This window comes from Poecilia reticulata, linkage group LG23 (genome assembly GCF_000633615.1).
Source record: "Poecilia reticulata strain Guanapo linkage group LG23, Guppy_female_1.0+MT, whole genome shotgun sequence".
Classification (NCBI taxonomy): Eukaryota; Metazoa; Chordata; class Actinopteri; order Cyprinodontiformes; family Poeciliidae; genus Poecilia; species Poecilia reticulata.
The window spans coordinates 184,300-200,919 of record NC_024353.1 but is presented as its reverse complement, the minus strand read 5'-3'; the positions used below and the strand labels follow the sequence as shown (position 1 = coordinate 200,919).

Sequence of the window (16,620 nt, the reverse complement as noted above, 5' to 3'; positions counted from 1 at the left end):
TTTATCTTGCTGAAGTTACTCGTAAGTTAGTTTTGTCTTTTTCAAATCCAAGATATTTCCAATCCAACTTTATTTATAAAGCACTTTAAAACAACCACAGCTGATACACAAGAAACTAGACCAAATCTCTTTAGTCAGATGTTATTTTTGCAGTGAACAGTTGTAGAAGAGTCCAGTTAAACTATTTTAAAGTTTTACTTTTTAATCCGTTTTTCTTTTTGTTCAGAGCTGAAGCATCAAGTCGACCTAATTTGGTTTTAAATTGAAACCCAGGAAGCAGCAGCTCTTTAAACCAAAGGTTTTTATTTCCCACATTCAACACAAAACATATTATATTTACATCGTGTTATTATACTTTATAAGGGTAAAAATGACAGTAGATATGTTAATACATACAAGGACATTTCAGGCTAGCAGCAGCTTCTCGTGGCAGATTGCGTCCATTTTTCAGGTTAAACGCTCGTGTTCGCTTGCAGACATTTCCTCCTAGTGTGTTCAGCAGATCGTCATAACCTTCTGTCTGTTTATGCACCATTTGATACTTCAAAAAGACTGTAGATGAGCTACAGAGAACCGGAGTCCGTAAATAAAATTTACTAAATATACTTCAAAAGTTACTGTAGGTGAACTACAGAGGCCGGAGTCAGCACACACACACACACACACACACACACACACACACACAAAGGTTTTGACAGACTCAAACACACAGAAGTAACCCGCGATGTATTTCTAGGCTTGGTGGTTTTACAGCTGCAGTTCTGCGCAGTGAGAGTAGTTTTTAAATTTCTCCTTCCACATGGTAAAAGCATCCAAGTCTCTCCACATTCCCATTCCAGCAGCTTGTGGTTGAGTGGGATGTTTGTCTGTGGAGTAAAAATACCATCCAGCTCCACATTCTCCAGAGAAATTGCACGTTTGCATCAACGCATTTTGCAGAATCCTTTAACTGCGTTGTTCGTTTTTCCTCCTTATGCCGCAAGTTTCAGTCATTCGAGGTAATAAAACTGCAGCGTAGTTTCGCTTTGATCGAAAAAAGAAAAATAATCTGCTCACTAAAATGCCCAGTTGGTTCACAATCATAAACAAAAACAAGACACACACATTTACACATATATCTTTTCAAAACTTTTCAACTACTCCATGGGGAATATTTTGAAAATGCACATCTAAAGAAAAAAAAAATCATTAAAACTATTTTCTTATTTTTACAGAAACATTGTATTTAGATGTTTATCCTTAAATTGGCTCATAAAATATTATGTACAATTTGAAGTTGGAGAAATAAAATTTGGAAAGTAGGATCTACAAATCCAAAATGGCTGCCTCTGATCACATCTACAGTAATTATTTCTATTTTTTCACCTCCATTTGTTTTTCACATTAAAATGGTCAAATACATTATATTTTACAACTTCTGTTAGTAAAGATATTATATTTAAATGGATATATGTATACTTTCTCTGTATTGCTAATGTTGCTAATTGTTAATACCAGTTAGCTTAACTGAGTTGTCTGGTTGAATTAAAGTTTGAATTTCAAGTTTATGTTGAAAATAAAAATCAACTGAAACTGAAAAATTGGAAAATCAGATCTGAAAATCCAATATGGCTGCCTTCCTAATAACAGCTGGTCATTTCTACAGTAATTATTTATTTTTACCTCCATTTGTTTTTTTTAATTGGTCACTAAAATTGTTTTGCACTACTTTTGTTGAGATGTTGTTATAATGTTTAAAAATCTAACATAGGATTGTCAAAGTGTTGCTAATTGGCTAACAGTTAGCGTTGCATTTGGGAAACATGGCCAATCCCACCATGTTTCCCAAATGCAGTTGACAAAATGTTTAAGTTGGTTAAAGAAACAGTTTGAGAACAAAATGGAATAAAACGAGAAAGGAATCTACATAATTCGGATAAGCGCAGAATTTAAGGTCACAAATAAGAACCTGACAGAGAAATGGTTGGAAAATGTGCAACTAATCCCTTCACCCATGATAAATATATTTACATTTGAGCTAAAAAAAGAGAGTTGAGACAAACAAAATGATCCTCGACTCCCCTGTACAGCGTTTCCTTTCCTCCCACAGTGTCTTACTCAGACATATTGTCCACAGCGTCTTTCATGAGATTTCACAGAATATCCCGAACCAGCCGAGATTTTTCCGAGAAAGCAGTGTTGAGTATTTTTTTAAGGCTTGTCGGTGAGGAGTGGCCCTTCAGGTCTGTCAAGTACCAAGATTCCTCTGTAAAAGCCCGTTTGTCTACAGACACACCTCATTCTCAGACAATAGAGGAAACGTTTTGCATACCATTGCCATGAGCAAAGCGACACAGTTATCATAGGTCAGTCGTTGGAGACTGAGAGGTAAATCTGCAAAGGGTTGATTAAGAGTCTTTCAGCAGTCCTAGTCTCCTCAGTGCCTCCCTGCGGGATTCGTTCATGGCTCCTCGTCCACAAAACTGTACGGTGATACCTTGAGGACGGAACATGCTGCTGGGCCTTCGCCTGTATTCTGGAGAAGAGGCCCTTGCTGGCGGTTTCTGGGGAGGAATGCCATGGCAGGACTGCCGAGGAGGTCTAGGGGCCGGGGTCGGCGGTGGAGGTTTGACGCTTCTAGGTCGGCCTTCTGCAGTCCGATATAGCCCAGAAACGGGGTCAAAGGTTCGGCTCTTTCCTCCAAACCTGTTTGCCTCGACGGCCGGTGGCTCTGACTTGGCAGGAATGGTTTCCCCTGCGTCAATATGAGAGCTCAGGATGTCAGGTAGATTGGTCCTTTCTACAGGTGGATTGGCAGAAGTCATGACTTTTGACTTTCCTCCATAAGGATTGGGCTCTGTTGGGTTAGAAGGTGCAAGTGGAAAGTTTTGGGGTTCGGGGGTAGTTGGAGCTTCGTTCTTCTGGGATAAAGAGGGATGGACCACAATGGATTTCCCTCCAAAGGTGTTGAACGCTGGTGAGGTGATGTCAGCTGGAGGAGGGGACATTGTTGGAGATGATGGGTCCAGCTGGGAGCTTCTTTCATCGTGGCTCCTGAAGGAATGTGAGGGCCAGGTCTCTGTATTCTTGTGGTCATTAAAGCAGACTGGAGGGGGTACTGGCATATTTGGTTGTGGAAGGTTAGTGCTGATTTTTGCTGCTGGGTCTGGCGATGAGACTCTGGGGTCTGGACCTTTGTGAGGATCCTGCGAGTTGTTGGGTATCATTTGGAGTGAAGTAGCTCTGCCTCTTGTCAAGCCCAGCTTTGACAGGGCCTCCATCCTGGATTTATCTGGCTCTGGGTCTTTAAAGGAAATACTACGGGATGGACTATTTCGAGTGTCGTCTTCTATATCTTGCAGCAGAGGGTGGGAAGTACCTGCCAGGTGTGCCAACATCTGCTCCTGTCGCTCATGGATGTTTACGTTAGCCCCTGGTATTTGGGGCTCCTTTCCACCATGAACCACGTGGATATTTGGAGGATAGTGATGAGGCTTTGATGAGGGAGGAGGACCATGTTTCGCAGAAACATTTGATCTGTCTCTGGGTGTTTTGTCCGACTCCATGCTAAGGCGACGGAGCAAAGACGAAGGATGCAAGTTTGATGTTCCATCTCCCTGGTTCTCTGCAAGCTGCTGGGCAATCAAAACTGGAGTGGGGACACTGCCTGCAGGGTGGTAGGAGGAATGGCTGTCTGTCGTCCCAAAGCTTGCACTTCGTAAAGGAGGGTTGTACTCTGAGGGGAACATGTCGTGCCTTGGACTTGCCTCAAAGTTGCTTTCAGGAGTTTGGGACATGTGGTAAAAATCTGGATGTAAACAGATAAAAAACGCAGTTCAGTTCACCAAAATGTACAAAATGATCAAAACACTTCTAGACTCGATACAAGCACCAGTGGGGCATTGTACCTTGATGCGAGGGGCTATAGACTGGCTCTGCAGTGTGCACCAAGTCTGGCTCTGAGTGGACCAGGTCGATTATGTTCGGAGCCAGGCTTGGATGTCCGTCAGCCGAGTTGAAAGGCCGACTGTTGTGGTCAAGGCGCCTCCTCTGGCCAAGTCTTTGCTGCTCATCTAGACCATCGTCCAAAGACTCAATGGTTTCCTCAAAGAACTGGAGGCACTCCTGTTCCTCTCGACTCAGAAACTTCAGAGTGTCTCCCTGTAGAAGGCAAAACATTGAAGAACATTGAGAAAGTTGTTTTTATACCAAACAAAAACCATTTTAAACCAAGTTATCTGTCACAGTCTCTCTTCTGCTGAACGTCTTTTTCATCCGTTTCTGTTCCTAAAACTTCTATACCTCTTTTTCTACCTGGCAGTTTCTCTTCTGTTGTGAAGTCAGAGCTCAACTTTGGTCTCTTCCTACTTAAGCTTCATGTTATTAGTTCAAACATAGCAGCACAACATCACAAGATATTCAGCAGCAAAACTCTGACACATTTTTTGTCCCGACAGCGATCAACTCCACCTAATTAATCATAATCCATAAGATTATGATAAGTAGTATGACGATGTGTAATGCAACTAAAATATGTTTTTATCAAAGGAGGGCTGATTTGCCTCAAAGTCAAATTTGAGAATGACTTCACCCAAACTGATGATCTAAAATGAAAAACTAGGAGGACGAGCCAAGAAAATAATACATTTCTCTAAACTTTAAGCACTAAAGACATATAATAAAATTAGTTTGATACTAGGAATGGTATAAAACTATTTCTAAAGAATCTATTTCTTTAGACTGGCCATTTCATTAGCCAGTCTAAAGAAATACAGATGAGAAACATCTGGCATTTATCAGTCTGGAAAGGATAAAGTTTTCTAAAGCTTGGGACTCCACAGAACCAATATCCATAAACGGAGAAAACATTTATGGATATTCATAATGTACAATTCCCAAGAGGGGTTGGCAAACCAACATTACTAGAATTTTGAACCTCTGGTAAGGAACAAACCCAGCAGTGGATGGGGGACATTTTCTACGTCAGAATTTATTCTGTCTCCCGTTTAGCAGATTAACTCTTTATTATTTGAAATTTTGCCATTTCAATCAAACTTTTCTAATTCAGTACTTCAAAAAAAAATAAAACTCTAAAGGAAACATGGCTAACGGTTGACTTACACACCAGCAAGTCAACCGCTAATGGTTTAAAAAATGTTTTGCAGTGTTCTAGTAAAAGTGTAAACATAAATTACCTTTAAATGGCTTTTTATGCTGCAAACCTCTTAACATGGCTGAGCTAAAACAGTTCTGCACAGAGGGATGGTAGGTCGATATGTTTACTCAGGTTCTACTTTTCTAGTGAAATCTATTTGCACTGACACAAAATGCAAAAACACAGAATCAGCAAGGAACAAATACCGTACATTCCTGCAACTTCCAGAAAAACCAACACCCAAGAAAGAAGTGAATGCACCATTCAAGTAAAAATCAATAGATCTAGTTTAAACAAACCCAACGACACACAAGACTGGAGAGAATCTGGATCATTTCAAGGCAGTGAGCTTCAGTTTAAGATGGAAGAGTAAGTTAAGGTTATTTTGCTGACACCAGGGTTATGGAAACCACCCCAACAAGATGACTGCATGCTTTGTTTTGCCTTGAAGATATGGACCTGCAGCAACACCCAGCTGAAAGCAGTGCCAGATAAACACCAGCCTGCTGGTTTCAGCTGTTATGAATGTTGGCCATTGTAGTGAAGCAGCTCAGGATGCAGAAAACTGCAGCTCAACCGGTTGGACTGTTTCGCCTGCTGATAATGAATATCATTCCCAAAGGCAAACAATGGGAATTGGTCGTTATAAGCCGGTGTGATTTCCCAGAGTTCATGTTCACTGATTGCATTGTGTAAACATAGAGCAGCGTCAAGGTGAAATACATCTCTATCTGGGTACTCACCAGTTTGACTGCAATTAAATGAGCTTATGAAAAGTAATTTACCAAAACATACTCATGTCTATTATAATTAGTTTAAAAAATCTAAAGGTTACTCCTAAATGTTGCCTTTGGTTACAAATTAAAACAATGAGTCAGTCAGCCAAGCTTTTGTCTGAAAGAACAGAATTCATTTTTAAAGATTGATTTGCAGGAGGGAAAAATATATTAAAGTGGTAAACATAAGACTAAGTTGACAGAATGTTAAAAATAAGTTTGTAAAGCTTTATGGGTAGAATGACAGCAGGATGTTAGCTGATGGGTGAAGAGTGGAGCAGGTGGGTAGCGGTGGTCACATTTAGCAATAACTAGCTGGCACTAAAATCCTGAATTACAAACAAAAATGCTTGTGTTTCAGTGTATTTTTACTTTTTTGTTTTGTTTTTTAAAGATTATGTAGAAGAGTAGAAGCCCTGTGTAGGTTCACCCTTTCCCTCCAAAAATTAAGCTAAGCTAAAATAAAGATGAATAAAAATAAAAAGCACGGATTTCAAATTAATAGAGTCACTATATGTCCCAAAATGTTATAATATTTTTTTATTACAGACAATCTATCATGAGTGTGTAATCATATTTTAAGCTCATATTGTTGTTTTCTTGGCCGCTAAGCTAACAAATATTCTTGGCTAGCTGTTAGCAAACCTAAAGGCGGGGCTTTTCTTCTTCTACCGTTTTTCTTCTTCTTCTTCTGTTTTTCTTCTACTACTGTTTTTTTCTCTTCTGTTTTTTTTTTGTTCTTATTAAATCAGTTATAACCTCCATAAAAACAACAAATGCAGTGAAATACTCACTCCAGCACCAGAGTTTCGAGTCGCGCCGCCGTTGACGCCGTAGTGGAGCTGAGAGTTGCCCTGCAGACGGACGTCCATTTTGGAGAGGGGTTAAAGGTCAGCTGGCATTTGGTCTTCCTGTGGTTTTGTTTTGATCAGGACAATCTAATCGTCTCTGAGCGATTCTGTAGCAACAGTAAAGGGAATGAAATGTGTTTGAATTTTTAAAATAGGCGTTTAAAATTGTTTTCACAGGAAATCTCAAGTATTTGCGGATTTTAGCTATTCGCTCGACAAACTTTTACATTTAAAGAGTTAGAAATGAGAACAAGAAAATTGTACATGTATGATAGACTAATATATAAATATAGTACACGTTTTTAAGTACACTTTATTCAGAAAGTTTCTAGAGAAATGTACATTTTTCAGTTTGGAATGTCAAAAAATTTCCAAGAAATAATTAAAATTTTGAGATTCTGAGTTTCAGAAGTTGAACATTTTTGACTTTGTAGTTCAGAATTTTTTTTTTTTTTTCGAGAAAATTTCTGAGATTAATCTTAAAATTTGTGAGTTCTTTTCTTGCACATTTTTAACTTTTGATGTTCAGAAATTTCTGCAAATTTTCTAGAAAATTTCTGAGATTAATTGCATAATTTCTGAGTTTTCATTCTCGCAATCTTTAACTTTAGAAAATTTGCGATCAATTTCAAAATTGTTGTTTTTGGTGGAAATTTCCTCCTTTTTTCTATCCAATATGAACATATTTTCATATTTATATCCCTTAAGTAACAGGATCAGGATCCATGTTCTTTTTTTATTTAAAAGCAGTACTTTCATATTAAATCTTCAGATGTGAAGGTAATATCAATGTTTTATGGTAAAATAAAAGATTAAAGTGTTAATTGGACTTATGGGAGAAGTTTGTGTTGGTAAAAGGTTGGAACCTGCAGGTTTAATCTTTAACAGTCCTCTGGGATTTATACGCTTATCTCTGTTGCATAAATGTGCAAAGTGCAGATTTCCTGTCTGAAATGTTCGCAGCGTTTGGTGACTTTCTGTCTGATGTTTCCGGTTCAGCATCCCACCTGATGGACCAGTTAACCCACTACAGGCGGCTGCAGAACCGGCTCCAAATGAGGCCGAAACCAGCGACACATTCCGATCTGACGCTGAGAAACTTCCACAGAGAAGTGAGTGACTGCAGCTCAAATATCAAGATGAAAAATAGAAACAAGTGGATCATTAAGTGGATATTTATCCAGAGAAGAAAACCAAACCTTCAGGTTATGCTTTTAAAAAGCACTGAAAGAAACAGATGAGCTGTTTTTACTCAACTTATATTTTTATACAGTTTGTTTTCTCTAAAATCTGTCAAAGTTTGCCCTCATTTAAACTGTATTTTTCATTAAAAACTCAATTTATCATTAAAAATCATTAAAATTTAAATTATTTTTCAAGGAATGAAAAACGTTTTACTTTTCTTTATTTGGGCTTCTATACTTTAGGTTTTCAAGGTTTAATATCCCACAGAATAGCTAAACTAAAACTAAATAACTTTTATTGAGAGAATGCAAACAGATTATTCTGTTTAGAAAAGGTTCCTGTAAAATATTTAGCAGAAAGTTACAATCTAATTAAATTAATGAGGTATTTGTCCTGTGAAGACGTCACAGTCAGATAAAAACAGCAGAAACAGGAGTGAAAATTACAAATAAGCAAATAAATAACTCTGGTTTTCAGGAATAATCTTTGAAATTACATTTGAAATAATAACATTTTTATTTCTTCCAGTACAAAGTCAGTAAAAACTCACCGCACAGATCAGTCATAATAAAAGCAGCAGCAGGAACGTGAATCCGTCTCTGTGTGAGCCTCCAGCTGAACACACCATCTTAAACCACCAAGAAACTCCGCCCACAGCGTGTGTGTGTGTGTGTGTGTGTGTGTGTGTGTGTGTGTGTGTGTGTGTGTGTGTGTGTGTGTGTGTGTGTGTGTGTGTGTGTGGTTTCATTCAGGTGTAGTTGGGAGGTGACGGTGACACAGTGGAAAGTTATTTCTCTGGGTTGGGTTCAGAGCCACTTGGACATTCAAGTTTTGCTGCAAATGAAACCAAATTAAATTCTTTTTATTTTCATGTCATCAAACAAAAATTCAAACGCAGAACAAGATTGTGGGAACAAATTTTGAATTATTTGATCCATGTCATACACTTTATATTGAAATTATTCCTTCTTCTAGCAGATTTAGATTTAAAAATATGTTCATTCAACAGAGAAAACTAGTCAGAAATCTTTTAAATTAATGTACATGGAGTGTTTTGATGGAAAAAAATGGTTTTTACTGATATTTTGTTAAAAATTACATGTTGAAAATTATTTATACTCTTTGAAGTTGCAAACAAAAAATCTTTATCAACATGACATTTGCTAGGGAACTTTCTTACATGCTTCCTTTTGTGTTTTCATAGTTATTTGTGCTGCTGAGCTAAAAGCTTGGGTTTAATCACCCTATTATTTAATTGCACCCAAACATTCAGGTCAAGACTTAAAACTTTATCAGGAAATTGTTACTAAAATGATTTGCTGTTAAATTGAAAACTCTTTCGTTTTATATTTATTCTTCTTTGAAAACTCTGTTTCTAAACACATTGATATTGGTTAATGAGTCAAATTTGCCACTCACAACATGGCAGATAAACGGCACGCCACCATACTAAGAAAAAGGAGAATAATGTTTTCAGCAAAAGTCTGAGAAATTTTTAGATTCATCTCATAAATTTTCTAGAAAATGTTTTGGAAATTTCTGTGTACCAAAAGGCAAAAATGTTGACTTTTGAAACAGAAATTACCAAATTATTTCTAGAAAAATTTCTGAGATTAATCTAAAAATTTAATTTTTTTTCTAGCCTGGTTCTGGAATATTCAGACTTAGAAATGTCCTTGTTTTTTCTGGATATTTTCTGAGATTAATCTCAGAATTTGAGTTTTTTTCAAGCATATTTTGGATCCTTCATTTCAGAAATTAACTTTTATTTTTTTTATTTTTTAGAAATTCTCTGATTTTAATCTCAAATTTTCAGTTTTTCTAGCAAATTCAAAATCAAAAGTTTTTTCTAAAACATGTATTTCTGAGTTTAATTTCAATTTTTTTTTGTTTTTGTTTTTTGTACTAATTCTCAACTTTTCAACTGATAAATTTCCTTGTTTTTTTTTTCTGGAAAATTTCTGAGATTAATGATCTGAATTTTTTTGGTGGAAATGTACTCATCTTGTTAATACTCTGTTGTATAATATGCATATTCTCTGAGACAAATACATTGGTGATTATTATATTAAATAAGGTATTCACATCGTTTAAGCTTGTAGTGAAGATTTTAGCAAAGAAATCACCTTTGATTTGTCTTGAATTTATTTGATCAAACCCATAAATCTAATTAAATACAATCTAATTTTATTAAACTTGAATTTTTTTTTTGTATGTTTTGATTGTTTTTCTCATTAAATACATTCGATTTTATGCCAAATCCTTCTGGACGTTTTGTTATGTCTGTGCTTTGCCGAACATTTCTGTGTTTTTCTTATGAATGAATGGAAACCTTTGTTGTTCCCAGCATTAGTGTAACTTTGGCGCCCTCTGCTGGTTGAGTCTGATAAAACTGAAACTAACGAAAACAAAATAACTCAATAATTTACTTCATATCTCCTAAAACATGGCAAGGATTTAAAAAATGGTTTGCCTGTTGACAGTATTTCACGTATAAATAATATATATATATATATATCTTAGAATGAAATGAATAATTAAGTATCATATATTTAAATGTTACGGAATCGGATCAAGGCCAGCAACTAAAATAAAAAAGAGGATTCTGATTTTAATGCGGGGGTCCTGAGATTAAAGGAAGAATTCAGAGAACATTTTCAGATTAAATACAGAATTGCGGGATTAAAGTCACATCAAATGGTTGTGGTTTTAACATTTATTTCTTTTCATACTCCTGAATTTAAAATTGAAATCTTACTTTTATTTGATGTATTTAATAATTGCAAAATTTTACAAAAGAGGATGACTGTAAATGAATGACTGCGTTTCCTAAAACCCAACACAGGAGTGCAGTAAAGTCCAGTCTGACTGCATCCTGACAGTTAGTCATCTGTTTTCCGAGCCGTCCTCAAACGCATCTCCCGTCAGCCTCTGCGTCAACAGCCGCTCCGGTGTGTTTGTTTGTTTGTTTGTTTGTTTGTTTGTCGGCTTGTTCCGGTAGCTTACCGGGAGGCAGACCCTCCGCCCGGCTGCTGTCCTCACGGTGAGTGCTCGGCTGTCTTTAACGGTTACCGGAGCTGTTTTATTTCTCCGGTTGAACACAACAATGTAGCCCGTTAGCATCTCCCGATGGATGATGATGATGATGATGCCGTATACGCTCATTATCGGACGGCGTCGTTTTGCGTTTCTGTTTGCGCAAAATACAAAGTAGACAAAGCGCTTTTTTGTTGTTGGTTTAACATGTCTGACATGGACGGAGTCTGCTTCCATGCATGGTTGGTGTCAGGTAGCACCGGCTAGCTCTAATATCAACCGACAGTAGCCTGTTAGCTTGCAGAAGTTAGCATATGATTCATACCGTCTCATTAAAGGGCTGTTTCACCCTTTTTTTACGCTATTAGTCGGCTATATCTTTAAATTTAACATGAACTTGGTTAAACCTGATGTGGATTATTTAAAGCTGATTAAATATTCCTTAAAGTACAATATATGATATGTGAAACCTTAATTATAGTCATGGAAACACGAAAAGGTCGATTAGCTGCACCTTAAATCGACTCCTTAAAGGTTAAAGTAGATATAAATTAACTGTTCAAGCCTGCACTTAGTTATTTATAATAGTCTAATTTTGACCAGTGGATGTGTTTGGATTTTGACGGTGATTCAGATCGGTTATTAAAAGGTGAAATGTTATTTTATTGAATCAGAAGCTGACTTCAGAGCTGCTTCCTGGCCAGGTGAGTGTCTGCTGTTAAACAACACCTGTCTGGGATCTCAAAGGGAAATTTAACGTTGTCGTAACTCATATTATGTAAGTATTTACAAAGAGTCATTGTAGCTGGTCAGGCTGTAGATAGGAAGGAGCTCCAGCAGCAGTCAGTCTTGCAGCAAATCTAAAGAAGCCTCTGACTGAAGCCTGTTTATGGTTGTTCTATGACATCCAGTTAGCAGAGACGATATTTCACAGTAAAACTTCCTAGATGACATCATCAGTTGCTTTTTCTGCTTCTAAGCTTCTCATTATAATATTTTACTGGACAAAAAAAAATTAGTAATGGCATAATCAATCAAGAAAACATTTTCAAAGATCAATAAAATTTAAATTCTAATAAATGGAGGACACTTAAAATACCCAAAATAAATTAACAAACAACAAATGAAATGTATACTGAAGTCTCTGTAAACAAAATTGTGCTTTAAAAAAAAAACTTTTGTCATCCAGTTTTTGGTAGAAAGAGAAAAACAATAAATCATGCAAATGGAAATTATCGAGCTTGTTTTAATTTATTATGTGATTAATTGATTATTAAGACATGCTTAGCCGCTTCTCTTTAAGTCTGTCTGGCTGGAAAGATGTTGAAGTAGGGGATAAGATCTTTGTAATGATGGTTTGAACTTGCTGTTCCTCTCTCCTTTTCAACTCCTCTGGAATTATGGGGTCAAAGTTCAGGCATTATTTGAACTTTCACAATAACAACTTTTGCTGGACGATAAATTGTCCCAGAAGTTATTGCGATAAACGATAATGTTGTTTTGAAACAGCTGAAGTGATATGGTGACAAAAGAAAACATTGTCAAAGATTTAAAATGTAATAAATGGAAGACATTTTGAATATATGAAATAAATAAACAAGAGAAACGATAAATAAAATGAATAATGAAGTTTCTGTAAATCAACTTGGTGGATATAGTTGAGATCAAAAACGCCAAACTGAAATCTTTAATCATCCAGTTTCTGGTGGAAAGAGAAAAACTAAATAATACAAAGGAAAATTATTGAATTCGTATTAATTTATCGTGCGATTAATTAATTTATTGCTTATTGAGACAAGCTTCTAATTGAATCTCTGGTTGTATGATTAGAAAGATGTTGGAGTAGGGGATAAGCTCTTTTGTCCTGATGATTTGAACTGCCTTATTCTCAACTCCCCTGAAGTTTTGGGGTCAAAGTTCAGCTGTTGTTTGAACTGTAAAGACTCCTGGAGCAGCAGCGCAGGGTGAACGTTGTGACGTTTAAAGGACACGACGTTCCCTCTGACGTTCCCTCTGCTGCCTCCGGCTGTTTGTGGTCATAATGTTTTGCCTGGTGTGAATAAGTGAAACTGCGGGTAAATAGACGAGCGTCGGGATGAGCCAGTAACTGGATCTGAGATCGGCAGTGTCTGGTTACCACGGCTTTCCAGGACCGGTCGCCATGGAGACGGGCCGAAAGGAGAGCAGCGATTGGTCGGTTTCAGACAGGTGACGTTTCACCTGAGCTGTCCGCGTGTCACCGTCATGGCAGCTGGTGTGTTTTTACGCAGGTTTTCAGCATCCTGGGCCTGATTTAAACGACTTAATGCTGATTTTATTTACATTTATTTGATTATTTCAAATATAACATTTATGCATTTAAAGTTTTTTTTTATTATTTCAGGTTCTGTCAGAAATAAAAATTATATTTTAAAGAGTCTAAAATGCAGCAAAAACAGACATACAGTAAAATATGTGGTGCATTAAATCCATATAGATTAATTTAATAAATCTATTAAATAATTGTCAGGAGATATTTAAAAAAATAAAAAGCAATTTAGAAACTAATTATCACCCTGTTCTCTTTGGATCTTATTTTAACATTTTAATGGTTTTAATAATAAAAAAAATAGCCAAAAATTTGAAAGTAAAAATTTTCATTTTTTGTAAGAAATAAAATAAAAGTGTATTTATCTGATTCTTATTCAGAAGGTGACATTTTTAATATGTTTAACTCAGAAATAAGTAAAATAATTTCTAGCAAATAATAATAAAATCTTTTTATTTTATTTTTTGTAGTGGAATTAAGTGGAATACAATTAAAAAGTGAGTATTTTTCAATTCTACTATATTTGCTTTTTTATTTTGACCAAAGCTCTGATTTGAGAATTTTCATTTTATTTTTTTAAATAAAATTAAAAACTAAAATATTTTGTTTTATTCTATACACATTTTAAATAGGTAATGAGTACTATTAGTAATAATAATGTCTTAAAATTTGTTTACATTTTTGTCATGGTTTTATTATAACGTAAAGCAAAGTAATTATTTTTATTTTTATTAAAATAGTCATTTTATTTCTAACAGGTTTGATTTGAGCTTTTTTAAGTTTAATGAATAAAATAAGACAAACATTGATGATTAGAGTCTGTTAGACAGGTTTTTAATCAAAGAATTGTATTTATTTAACATATTTAATCTTTCCTAATAAATTATTTTAAAATGTATTTTCATTTTTGCAGTGGGATTATGTGGAGTATTATAAAATAAATACATTTATGATCAGAATAATTCAGAATATGTGAAAAATTCAATAAACTTTGAAGTTCAGATTATGATTTTTCTTGAAAATATACTTTTTTAACAATATTTTTTTATATTTAATTTTTGTGCAGCTGCTGTCGGAGCGTTTCGTTGCTCTGACTCGGGAACCTGCTGGCCAATCAGATCGCTCCGACACTTCCTGGTTCCCAGCTGAGGAGCAGGTGTAAATCCGTGCTGCTCCCAGCTGAAGGTTAGCAGGCGTGGCGTTAGCAGGCGTGGCGTTAGCCGCGGCTCCGTCTCCCACCTGTCCGTCAGGTGAGACCGGTGTGGAGCAGAAAATAGAGCCGCCGTCGATCCGGTTTCCACTTCCTGTCTGAGTTCCTGCCGGAGTTTGAACCGCAGAGACAAACCGGTTTAGTTATAAACACCATAAACATTCCTGAACTGGGATGTTTCATTTCCCCATTAACTTCCCAGAAACAGTTTTACTGCCTCATCAATCCCTGAACTACAAAGGATCTGCTGTTGGACTCTGTGAATAATTAAACTAATTCATTTAGTCATGAAGTAAAACTCGAACCAGCAGTTCAGACATGAAGTAAATCCTTATAGTTTAGATTCATTTAACTGAATTTATCCCATTTCATTAAAGACGATCTGGTGGAGGCCGAGAGCTGGAACGATTTATGTTCTTCTAGTTTCTCTGGATGCCACCAGATTGACTTTCCAATGTTTTTCTGTTTGTTAGAAAGGCTCTGAGACGAGGAGAGGAAAAATCATTTAACTGCATTAAAGGAAGAGAGGGAAAAAACAAAAGGAAAAGTAGAAAAACAGGCAAAAATAAAATGGGGTAAAATTACAAGGAAAAAGAAAAAAAGCTAAAAGGGTTAAAAAGAAGAGAAAGGGCAAAAAGGGCAGGGCAGAGAAAAGTTGAGGTGGATGGTTTCTGCACACATGCAGCCTCTGATATGACAGTAAATGTTTCTGCGCCGCTTCGATGTGTTGAGTCAGGAAAATGGAAGTGGATCAGAATATTGGTTGTCAGGCTCCTGCAGAAACGCCATTAATCACATGATGCTGCCTGCAAGGCGAAACCCAGGGCAGCACAGCCGCCTCCACCTTCCCCCACCTGTTTCTGCTCAACAACAAAACCAGGAGGATTCAGGAAGCAGCGTTTGCAGCTGTTGGATCCGGGATCGATTCATTTATGGATTTTTATTCCCAGCATGCTGAAACTGGGACAGTAACTGGTTTCTCTGTGTGTCTCAGGTGAAGGACTGTTGGTGCTGACCTGGAACCAGAACCTGCTGGACTCTCCATCCAGAGCTGAACATGGTACCGTCTCTGTCCGTTAGTCCACCTGAGTGTCCGTCCTGCTGTCTCGCCTGAAGCCAAACCAGTTTAAAAACGTCTGCAGAGCATGGAGTCGTCTTTATGAATGACTGCCATCGGTGCATGATGACACTTTTAATGCAAAGTTGCTCTAAAAGTTGCATTAAAGTGTCATTATTTACAAAATAATGCTACGTTGGGACTTTTAATGCAACTTTTAGAGCAACTTTGCATTAAAAGTGTCATCATGTACCGAATGACAGACATTCATAAAAACTCCTTCATGCTCACGTCAGTCAGATAAAGTGTTGCCACTTTTTCTTTATAAATATTTTTATTGTTGTTACGATTGGTCATAACAAAACGGGGGACCATGCAGGGGTTAAAGTGTAGAAAAATGAATATTAACAAAAACAACAATGGATTGTGGATATCAGTGGTGTAATGCAAACGCTTGGATGTGTTGTATGAGTGCATATGGAAGTGCTGAAGTGCCAAAACAAAGTCGAACGCAAATGTGCAAAAAGGAAGGGAGCTGAGGCCTGGCAACAAAACACCACAAGCGCCAAGTGGCAGAGTGGACGCCGAAGGCAACCAGAAGATGGAGAGTCAGGTTTAAGTACTCTGCGTTCCCAATCAACCTGATCAGCAGCACCTGTAAAGGGGAGGAGCACAAGGACGGACAAAAGCAGCACCTGCAGCCCAGCCCTTAAGGCCCAGGGCCGTAACAGTTGTGAAAATTGTCTGAAAGTCAAATTAAAAATCGGAAATTCTGAGTCTAGAAAATGAAATTAATCATTAATTCCTTCCCAACTTTTCCAAACCTAACGGATCATTTTTATCCGTCGGCTTTCCACAGATTAGTTTCAGTTTTTTAAGTTTCTTCTTCTGGTTTTGCTCCCAAGCAGCCAGACTTTAGGTCGGCGGTTCACCTGCTAGTTTTTCCATCTTTCTTCATGTGCAGTCATGAAAGGATCAACTGCTGACTCAGCGTTTTGTCTGCAGCTGAATAGGAAGTTGGAATGTGAAGCAGGGAGTTGGAACGTGAAGCAGGGAGTTGGAA

The 16,620-nt window shown here is 36.9% G+C and overlaps 2 protein-coding genes across 2 annotated transcripts in view; one reads left to right on the top strand and one right to left on the bottom strand.

Moving 5' to 3' along the window:
- Positions 1-282: 282 nt before the first annotated feature.
- On the bottom strand, positions 283-8,561 carry proser2 (proline and serine rich 2). The gene is made up of 4 exons (XM_008400328.2): positions 8,497-8,561; positions 6,705-6,868; positions 3,888-4,140; positions 283-3,787 (listed from the first exon to the last, which is right to left on the bottom strand). Exons 2-4 carry the CDS (start codon positions 6,780-6,782, stop codon positions 2,388-2,390), a joined length of 1,731 nt encoding a protein of 576 aa, XP_008398550.1. The 5' UTR covers positions 6,783-6,868; positions 8,497-8,561; the 3' UTR covers positions 283-2,387.
- Positions 8,562-10,832: 2,271 nt separating this feature from the next.
- rab3ip (RAB3A interacting protein (rabin3)) overlaps positions 10,833-16,620 on the top strand; it is a 14,316-nt gene continuing 8,528 nt past the window's right edge. The window contains exons 1-2 of the mRNA XM_008400326.1: positions 10,833-10,989; positions 15,495-15,560. Of these exons, the coding sequence (XP_008398548.1) occupies positions 15,558-15,560 (3 nt within the window). The 5' untranslated portion in view covers positions 10,833-10,989; positions 15,495-15,557. The remainder of the gene's footprint in view (positions 10,990-15,494; positions 15,561-16,620) is intronic.

What these genes read in the sequence shown, in the direction of transcription:
- proser2 (XM_008400328.2), bottom strand. Translation starts at nt 6,782, where the DNA reads ATGGACGTCCGTCTGCAGGGCAACTCTCAGCTCCACTACGGCGTCAAC. An exon ending in CTCGAAACTCTGGTGCTGGA is followed by an intron (nt 4,141 to 6,704) that starts GTGAGTATTTCA and finishes TGCCTTCTACAG; the next exon opens with GGAGACACTCTGAAGTTTCT. An exon ending in CTATAGCCCCTCGCATCAAG is followed by an intron (nt 3,788 to 3,887) that starts GTACAATGCCCC and finishes GTTTACATCCAG; the next exon opens with ATTTTTACCACATGTCCCAA.